At 26.1% G+C, this 10,937-nt stretch overlaps 1 protein-coding gene across 3 annotated transcripts in view; it reads right to left on the bottom strand.

Moving 5' to 3' along the window:
- LOC111625089 (integrator complex subunit 12-like) overlaps positions 1-9,734 on the bottom strand; it is a 46,024-nt gene extending 36,290 nt beyond the window's left edge. For all 3 annotated transcript variants that reach the window (XM_023368117.1, XM_023368119.1, XM_023368118.1), the window contains exons 1-4: positions 9,598-9,734; positions 5,447-5,633; positions 5,197-5,328; positions 4,786-4,994 (exon numbers count right to left, since the gene is read on the bottom strand). In XM_023368117.1, coding sequence (XP_023223885.1) covers positions 4,786-4,994; positions 5,197-5,328; positions 5,447-5,629 — 524 coding nt within the window. In that variant the 5' untranslated portion in view covers positions 5,630-5,633; positions 9,598-9,734. The remainder of the gene's footprint in view (positions 1-4,785; positions 4,995-5,196; positions 5,329-5,446; positions 5,634-9,597) is intronic.
- Positions 9,735-10,937: the final 1,203 nt, after the last annotated feature.

Below are 10,937 nucleotides of genomic sequence, written 5' to 3'. Positions count from 1 at the left end.
TACTAAAACTTAACTTACATAATATAATGTAACAATAACTTAAAACTAACTTAGAAAAGATAAAAAATATAGTGTTGTTATATATATATATTTTTTTTTTAATAGAAGATTTAATAATTAGATATTAAGAAAATCTTAAATAATATAAACTTTATTTAGGAAGACAATGGTAGCAGATTATCATTTTCTAGAAAATCATCACCAAACTATGCATCAGAAAATGGGAATTCGAGTAATAAGGTTTTAATGCAAGAAGATATCAAAAAAGAAGAGAAAAGAAAAACAGAAAAAGTTATTAAAATTTATAAAATTATTCTAAATCTAACATAACATTTTAAAATAAATTGTAAAATTTTAACATTTGTTGATGATAACATCTTGGAAACTATTCAAAAATTGAGCCCTATTTTGCAAGGAGTTCAAAACTTTTTTATTAATTTTTTTTTATCTTAGAAATTTAAAAATAATTTAAATCATTAATTGTTATTTTTAGATAAAACAAGAACCAATTGAATTTTCTTTTGAAAGTAAACGTCCTAAAACTGAATCACCACAACATTCGTTACCATCGTCACCTAGTCCACAACCCATTAAATTAGAATTAGCCCCACCTAAAATAGATGATGATTCTGAAAATAGTGAAGGAAATGCTGATGCTGATAACATTGCAATGGAAATGGGATTAGCTTGTATTGTGTGCAAGTATGATATTTTTAATATAATTTTAATCTTGAATATATTTGAACAATTAAAAGGTATTAGATGTTTACAGATTAATGCTTAAATGTAATTTTAAATAATTTTTGTTAATTTTATGTTCTTACAAAATTACAACATAATCTGATTTTATTTGGTTTTAAATTATAGTTTTTATATTAAAACTATAATATTTTTACCTTTAAATTTTTGAATTGTTTAAAAGTTTTTGATTGTTTTTATTATTATATTCTGGATTTATAAACCATCACTTATGAAGTCAGAATATCATTTTATGAAGATGTTCAAATATAAAGATAAATATTGAGCATTACAAAACATATTTTATAAAATTTTCAATCTTCTTGAAAGTTCTTTTGTATTCTTATATCTAGACAAAACATTTATTACCATAATTTATGAGACTATAATAAGCTTATTCAATAATGAAATTTTTCTTGTAAATTGTTATCCTGGGCAATTTTAGAAAATTTATTAATTTGTGAAGTTATATTTTCTCTCTCTCTCTTTTTTTTATAATATATTCTATATCAGTGCTGTCCATAAAGTTGATTTTGATTGATATACTTTTTAATTAATTACCAGAATACATTAATATATTCTTCTCTAGATAGCAGTTATCACGAATTCTGGCTGTTAAAAATTTATATGATAGAATTCAAAGTAAGATGCTGCTTGCATTCTAATTTTATCTAAAATACATTTATTCTTTTAAATAATTTTGATTGACTAATTTGATGAATTTACAACTGACATATCCATATATACTTGGACCTAATATAATGCAGGTTTGGGATTCTAAAATGTAAGTTTGCATTATAAATGAATGTGTTTTATCAAATTATATTAAGAATTAAAATTAAAAATCAATCAAAATAAAATTAAAATCCAAATCAGTAACATATTTGAAGAAAATAATGAAGAGAAAACAGAACATTGAGATGGGAGGTCAAATTTATAAAACCAGAAGGGAATATAGTAGAGCATTTGTTTTGTTTTTCAAAAACAAACAAACAAATTGTAACAAGCTATAATTTATTGTGACATCATCACAATGCCTGGTTGCAATTTTTAATTTATTTAATTTAAAATACATGCTCTCCATCCCAAATTAGTAGTATCTTGCCCCTGTACATCATACTTTTCTTGTTAGCAATAGAGTCATTCTGGTCATTCAAGCTCCTTTCAGGGGGAAATTTTTGAATTGAAATAATGTGACTTCTAGTTTGCATTGTCAAGTTCATAATAATATATAGTTAATTGGGGACCTCCTGCTCCTAAGCTTTCCATATCTGGTCTCGACTTTCATCTATCTAACACCATTCTCAAAATTAAGGAGAGACAGACAAATGGACAACAGTGGGAATTTATAGGTCAACAATTTTTTCAAATTGCAGCCCGAAAACTATTCAGAATTTTTTTGCTTTGAACAAGAATAACAGAGTAGCTTTGAAAACTGTTGACATAAAATACAGAAAATGGTAACAGTTAATTTTAAAAATATGAATAATTAAATATTTGTAAGTAATTTTTAAAAATTTATTTTACAAACATAACATGTAGCAAAACTAAGTAAAACCATTAAAGCTTTACTTCAAAAGATAAAGGACAAACCAGTTTTATATAAATTTATTAAAAATATTATATCAATAAAAATAGGAATTAAATAAAAATCTTAAGACATGATATTATACAAAAGCAAATAACTTTGGTACTAAAACAGTTAATTGCAATACAAAGGATTGTCATTCAATATACATGTGAAAATTATTGATATTCTGATCTAAATCAGTGTTCAAAATGCAATGTTTTTCACACACAGCTTCTGTGTTGCATTTGATTGAGGTGTAACACAGAGGCTATACATAAAATAAATTATCTGACAGCAGTATTTGAGTTCAACCTCTTAACATAATTTAATCAGGTCACAAGTGTTAATATGCTGCATATTTGTGGCGTAGTAAACACTAGTATTGTGTTTTATTCCAAAGACACATGGCAAATTTTCCATCAAATTTTCCATCAACTAATAAAGAAATTTGATGGAAAATTTGCCATGTGTCTTTGGAATAAAACACAATACTAGTGTTTACTACGCCACAAATATGCAGCATATTAACACTTGTGACCTGATTAAATTATGTTAAGAGGTTGAACTCAAATACTGCTGTCAGATAATTTATTTTATGTATAGCCTCTGTGTTACACCTCAATCAAATGCAACACAGAAGCTGTGTGTGAAAAACATTGCATTTTGAACACTGATTTAGATCAGAATATCAATAATTTTCACATGTATATTGAATGACAATCCTTTGTATTGCAATTAACTGTTTTAGTACCAAAGTTATTTGCTTTTGTATAATATCATGTCTTAAGATTTTTATTTAATTCCTATTTTTATTGATATAATATTTTTAATAAATTTATATAAAACTGGTTTGTCCTTTATCTTTTGAAGTAAAGCTTTAATGGTTTTACTTAGTTTTGCTACATGTTATGTTTGTAAAATAAATTTTTAAAAATTACTTACAAATATTTAATTATTCATATTTTTAAAATTAACTGTTACCATTTTCTGTATTTTATGTCAACAGTTTTCAAAGCTACTCTGTTATTCTTGTTCAAAGCAAAAAAATTCTGAATAGTTTTCGGGCTGCAATTTGAAAAAATTGTTGACCTATAAATTCCCACTGTTGTCCATTTGTCTGTCTCTCCTTAATTTTGAGAATGGTGTTAGATAGATGAAAGTCGAGACCAGATATGGAAAGCTTAGGAGCAGGAGGTCCCCAATTAACTATATATTATTATGAACTTGACAATGCAAACTAGAAGTCACATTATTTCAATTCAAAAATTTCCCCCTGAAAGGAGCTTGAATGACCAGAATGACTCTATTGCTAACAAGAAAAGTATGATGTACAGGGGCAAGATACTACTAATTTGGGATGGAGAGCATGTATTTTAAATTAAATAAATTAAAAATTGCAACCAGGCATTGTGATGATGTCACAATAAATTATAGCTTGTTACAATTTGTTTGTTTGTTTTTGAAAAACAAAACAAATGCTCTACTATATTCCCTTCTGGTTTTATAAATTTGACCTCCCATCTCAATGTTCTGTTTTCTCTTCATTATTTTCTTCAAATATGTTACTGATTTGGATTTTAATTTTATTTTGATTGATTTTTAATTTTAATTCTTAATATAATTTGATAAAACACATTCATTTATAATGCAAACTTACATTTTAGAATCCCAAACCTGCATTATATTAGGTCCAAGTATATATGGATATGTCAGTTGTAAATTCATCAAATTAGTCAATCAAAATTATTTAAAAGAATAAATGTATTTTAGATAAAATTAGAATGCAAGCAGCATCTTACTTTGAATTCTATCATATAAATTTTTAACAGCCAGAATTCGTGATAACTGCTATCTAGAGAAGAATATATTAATGTATTCTGGTAATTAATTAAAAAGTATATCAATCAAAATCAACTTTATGGACAGCACTGATATAGAATATATTATAAAAAAAAGAGAGAGAGAGAAAATATAACTTCACAAATTAATAAATTTTCTAAAATTGCCCAGGATAACAATTTACAAGAAAAATTTCATTATTGAATAAGCTTATTATAGTCTCATAAATTATGGTAATAAATGTTTTGTCTAGATATAAGAATACAAAAGAACTTTCAAGAAGATTGAAAATTTTATAAAATATGTTTTGTAATGCTCAATATTTATCTTTATATTTGAACATCTTCATAAAATGATATTCTGACTTCATAAGTGATGGTTTATAAATCCAGAATATAATAATAAAAACAATCAAAAACTTTTAAACAATTCAAAAATTTAAAGGTAAAAATATTATAGTTTTAATATAAAAACTATAATTTAAAACCAAATAAAATCAGATTATGTTGTAATTTTGTAAGAACATAAAATTAACAAAAATTATTTAAAATTACATTTAAGCATTAATCTGTAAACATCTAATACCTTTTAATTGTTCAAATATATTCAAGATTAAAATTATATTAAAAATATCATACTTGCACACAATACAAGCTAATCCCATTTCCATTGCAATGTTATCAGCATCAGCATTTCCTTCACTATTTTCAGAATCATCATCTATTTTAGGTGGGGCTAATTCTAATTTAATGGGTTGTGGACTAGGTGATGATGGTAACGAATGTTGTGGTGATTCAGTTTTAGGACGTTTACTTTCAAAAGAAAATTCAATTGGTTCTTGTTTTATCTAAAAATAACAATTAATGATTTAAATTATTTTTAAATTTCTAAGATAAAAAAAAATTAATAAAAAAGTTTTGAACTCCTTGCAAAATAGGGCTCAATTTTTGAATAGTTTCCAAGATGTTATCATCAACAAATGTTAAAATTTTACAATTTATTTTAAAATGTTATGTTAGATTTAGAATAATTTTATAAATTTTAATAACTTTTTCTGTTTTTCTTTTCTCTTCTTTTTTGATATCTTCTTGCATTAAAACCTTATTACTCGAATTCCCATTTTCTGATGCATAGTTTGGTGATGATTTTCTAGAAAATGATAATCTGCTACCATTGTCTTCCTAAATAAAGTTTATATTATTTAAGATTTTCTTAATATCTAATTATTAAATCTTCTATTAAAAAAAAAATATATATATATAATATATAATTGGAATAAAATATTAAAATTTTAATTACCTGTTTTGGTGGTCCAAATACACTTCTAGAATCTTTATTTGTATTGCTTATGACTGCTACATTTTGTTTCTGTGCTAATACATCGTCTAGAAGTAGTCTTAACTGTTCGGATGAATCTTTAGCCTTGGAATGTAAAAGTCTCAATGCTTTTGTAAATAATGGATCAAGTTCTAAAGTTGCCATTCTTCTAATAAAGAAAATTTGTCCATTTGTTAATATATTATAAAATATTTTATTAATTTAAATAAAAATTGCTATTCCCTATATAATATTAATTATTAATTTTAAGAAATTCACTGTATTTGCTAATGTATAAATTGATATTTTAATTAATTATGCTAGGAATAAAACCTTAAACTCTGGGTTTTTTCACTTATACAGTGAGTATAAAATACTAACCTTACCTAAATATTTTGGTAATCATAACCTAGAAGTTGATATTATATTTCAATATGATGACAAGTTTTATACAAGCTACTGATAATCGTTTTATTTCTACTAAAGTACATACAATAAAGTACTATTTATACATCTCCCAATGAATAAAACTGAAAAAATATATTGTATAACTGAAAAGACATATAATTGAAACTTAATAAAAATGTGCCACAGGATGTCAGAACTAATAGGTTTTAAGTATTTGTTGATAGTTCAATTATAATATTGAGTTTACAAAATATTACAGCTTTTAATGTTTATCTTTTATTTTATATTTTTATTATAAAAACAGTAACACTTTATTGAACATTTTTTTGAAATTGCAGTAATCAATAGTTAGAGACATACAATTCATTTAGGGTAAGTAATACAGTTATTGGCCACTTAAATTTTTACTTTCCTGGTTGTTATATATAAGAGGGAAAGTATGGTGATTGGTCAAAAAATTATCCCCAAGATTGTTTATTTTTTCTTGAAAAACAATGGAATAGTATTGAAAACAATATGCAGCATATTAACACTTGTGACCTGGTAGAATTAGGTATGTTAACAGGTTGGACTCAAATATTGGTGTCAGATATTTTAAATGTGAATGTAAAAATTTATGAAAATGGAAATGCAAAACATGGGTTTTTTCTGTATGTATGGAAAATGGAAATGCAAAAATGGGTTTTTTCTGTATGTATGGATGTTTGAGTGTGTGTGTGTAGACGGGAACAATTTTGTTCACCTTTAAAGCTTAATAACCTGTGCTTTTTGTTAAAAATTTCTGAAATTTTGCAGAGAAGTTTGTGTAATAAGCCAACTATCAGATTATATCGCCTAATATAATAGCTCTATTTTATATTAAAATAATGCTGGATGAACTATTCAAGTAATTACAGCAACAATAGTAATATTCTAAAAATTTTTTAATTAAAAATATAAGAACTTATTAATAATGAAATGTCTATTTTTTTATATACTCATTGTAATTGTAATATAAGTTGTATTATCTAATATAAAAAATCAACATAATTGCTTAAATATTTGTTTATTTACAGTTTTGTAAACATTAATGTACAAGGGTTACATTATGACTACAAGGGAAACTTTGTGATATCACACTAGAATGATTTATTTTGAAAATGATGGGTTTATCCTATTTCAACAAATACCAACAGCCTGTACAGTGTTGTTACTTAACAATAAAGCTGAAAACTTTGTGATATTTTCCACTATTGGCATTCCTTTTGATAACTAAGAAATTAAGTGGTATATGAAGTTGTAAAAGTTGTAATACTTTCTTCATTTGCACATAATACACATAATGTATCAATTGATACTTCATAATACATCAACTGTTTTTGTTCAAGAAAACAAAAACAGTTGATGTATTAAAATTATGTTTAAGTTAAAGTATTATTCTTGCTTATAATTATCCTAAATAAAAATAATTTTTATTAATTGGTTTAGCTGATGTAAGCTATAGAAGTAAATTCATGGAATCGTCTTTGTGACAGTATACGAAAAATATGATAAAAGTGTAGGGAGAGAAATTGCAGAATTATGAGATGCAGAGTGAAATAAAACATCCATTATAACATAAATTTAACCTAGAAGACAAAAAAAATTAATTGGTAATGAGCAAATATTTATTTTGACATCATCACAATGCCAGGCTACAATTTTTATTCATATTTTTAATTTATTTAATTTAAAATATATGCTTTCCACCTTTAAATTAGTAGTGTCTTGCCCCTGTAATCATACTTTCCCTTTAGCAATCAAGTCATGTCAGTCATCTAACTCCTTTCAGGGGAAACTTTTTAATTGAAATAACATGACTTCCAATTTGTATTGATAATTCATATATAGTTAGTCAGGGCCTCCTACCCTTAAACTTTCAATATCTGGTTTTGGATTTCATCTAGATGACTCCATTCTCGAGATTAAGGAAGGAAAGACAGTGGCAATTTATAGGTGTACAATTTTTTCAAATTGCAGCCCAATTATGTAACCGTAATTTATGAAGAGTAACTACTCTGGAATTATAACAGAAATGAAAAAGATGACGTGCATGTAAATGCAATAAAGCCTGTTGGAAAATATTGGTCGTGGCTTGAAGAAAAAGACATTAAATGGCTGATTTGCTATCTTGAACATTTTATATTTAGTTCTGTTATTCTTGAAAAACAATTTTTTACATTTAATATCATTTTAACAAGTTTTAGTTTTATGTTTCTGGTAACAATAAAAAAATAATAATAATAATAAGATTTAGTGTTTATTAAGGAATTAAAATAGCTTTTTCAGTGATAATTAACAAAAGACAGTATTTCTAATGAATGATTTTTATTCCTCCCTTTTTCTTTCCTACTAGCAATTGCTTCAAGGTAATGCTGTGACATGGAATTCACAACAGATCTATGCAGCAAACAGGCTGTCACAATGTTATTCCAAGTGACAGAATAAAATTGTGACAAATATCTTTTGCAATAATGTTTAAAACAATAAATTAACAATTAAAAATGCTATGTGTAAAGAAACGAAAATGTTAAATCTTGCTAAAATGACAACTAATGGTATATTTGATCCATTAATCTGGTAATTAACATTAAAAATGTCACAAAGTAACTCTGGTTCACTGGTATTTTAATTAACTAACACTTCAATTTGAACATTACTATATAAGAGAAATACAGAGAAATATATAAATATATGTTACACAATTATGTTGACCAAATTGCTGCTTCTATATACTTATTTTTTATATAAACTTGGTACATAATACTTACAGACAATTTTAAAATCCAAAATTAAAACTGGAAGAGATAACTAGTAAAATGAAAAGCATTTACACCTTTCCAACAAAAAGGAGTTTATTTGAAACCTCAGGCAGGTTTATAAAGTAAACTGAAAACATTTGTTCTTTAAATCCCTTTTGCAAGAAAAGTGTGAATGGTTTTGATTTTACATAATACTCTTTTAAGTTTGCATACTATATAGTGCAATATACACAGAGATTGCAAGCGTAACTTGTAACTTAACCCTCAACAGACAGCTAAGGGTGCAACTATGCAAATGCAAGCAAGCAAGAATATGTGGCGAGAAGAGACAAGACGCGATAAATATCACTGTCAGATATGTGCGAGAACCAGAAATTCACTCACGCCAGCGAGATTTCTCACTTCTCATTTGTGCATTGTTTTCCTTTGCATGAACTATATTGCTCGCACCCTCTCGCTCGCTTCTAAATTCGCATCTGCATAGTCGTACCTTAAGTGTATATTCGTACAGTCGAAGGAATTAAACTAATGTGTTTACCGAACTGGTAATAAAGTAATAGTGATAACTCTAGCATTTAACTATATATATAAAATATCGTTCGAATAGATGATGCGACTCTCGATTATTACTGATACGCTGTGTATGATTCGAACGTGACAAGATTCGGCCACTCCTGTTATACAACGTTATGTAGTTTGAATGAATTTGAACTTCCGAGTCCTTCTGTCATGCAAAACAAACTATAACACTGATTAGACTAAACAATATCTTAAAATATCGTTATGTTTTCTAGATACATTGAATAATAACATTAATAATTCTTCTAAATATCTATTGTATATTAAAAAAAATTAATTAATAATCGAAAAAAATATTTGTAAATAAAACACACTAAAGATTTAAACTTTCCTACAGTAATACAGGGAAAAAATCAATAACATTACCTAAAATTTAATTTCCGTTTATAATTTTGATTCTTTTTTTAGACAAAATCATCGATTTTACTTCCACAGCTTACCGACAGCCACTCCGAAATTGATATAAATTCCACGGGCACCGATGGTCACGTGATATTGTCACAGTGTGACGCTGCGACGAACGGATAAATTAAGAACTAGTGTTATAAACAAAGAAATACTTTTATATTTTAAATGGAAGAATAATAATAATGATAAAATAGTATTTTGCTATTTATTGCAGAAGCTGTGAGTTTCGATTCATTTTATCTCGTAAAAACAAATGTTTCTGGGTGTTTTCACTTACGTTATGAAGAATTATATTATATACGTATTATATGTGTTATAATAATTTTTAAAAAATTTGGTTTATTTGGTTACCACGACGCGAAACTTTGACGATCTGCTTAAGGAGGATGCCACTTAGGAAGACTTTCTATGAAAAACTGACTCCTATTTAACGTTGCCACAATGAAATTTCAAAACGTACTGAAGCTCCTTCAAAAAATGTACTATTTTCCTTCAAAATGCACTATTTCTATGGTTGGTTACTTTTAATATTAATATACCATCATACTCAATTTTTGTGCTTATTTCAAATTCATATTCAAATTCATACTTTGTTAAATATGAATACTTTAAAATTAAATATTTCATAAAAAAGATTTTATGAAAATAGTTTCTATGATTTTTTGTTAAATACAGCATTACAAGTTGATTTTTTAAAAATATTATAGTGATGGATAAAAAAAATTATAAATTAAATATGCGTGGACAGATTCAAATTAAAAAAGTTATTTCTTTTACCAAGATTACTAAAATTGAAATTCATAATTAAAAATTAAATTATAGTGGTTGAAAATAATATAAAAGTATTTATGTATTTGTACTGTACAATTTCAAAACTATTTCGTGTAATAATTATGGCTATTTGGATATTATTGATGACAAAAGTTTAAAATCATTGAAAAAATTTCCTTATCTGTCCATTACTTTTGTTTGACAGAGTTGAATTGTTTGGACCACGTGGCGTGAAAAATTTTGTCAAGGTTCTCGTGAGAATGTGACACGTGTGAAAAAGGACCACTGAGTCATAACATTTGCACGTGCAACTATCTGTATGTTGTTGATGTAGATGCGACTAAATATCGAGATGGCACAACGCACTGATTGGTCGGCTGAATGACGTCAACCCACCGAAATAGCAAATGCTGGTCGATTATATTTTGTGGTCGTCAGAACGAAGTCACGCAGAAATAGATTATTTTTTTTAGTTGTAATATTGAGTGAGTTTAAAGTAAAAATACAGTATAAAGTTTAGCTCGCAT

This window comes from Centruroides sculpturatus, unplaced genomic scaffold (genome assembly GCF_000671375.1).
Source record: "Centruroides sculpturatus isolate CEXI.00-Female unplaced genomic scaffold, Cexi_2.0 scaffold295, whole genome shotgun sequence".
Taxonomy (NCBI): Eukaryota; Metazoa; Arthropoda; class Arachnida; order Scorpiones; family Buthidae; genus Centruroides; species Centruroides sculpturatus.
The sequence above is the reverse complement of the archived record's forward strand: the minus strand, read 5'-3'. Positions and strand labels throughout refer to the sequence as shown.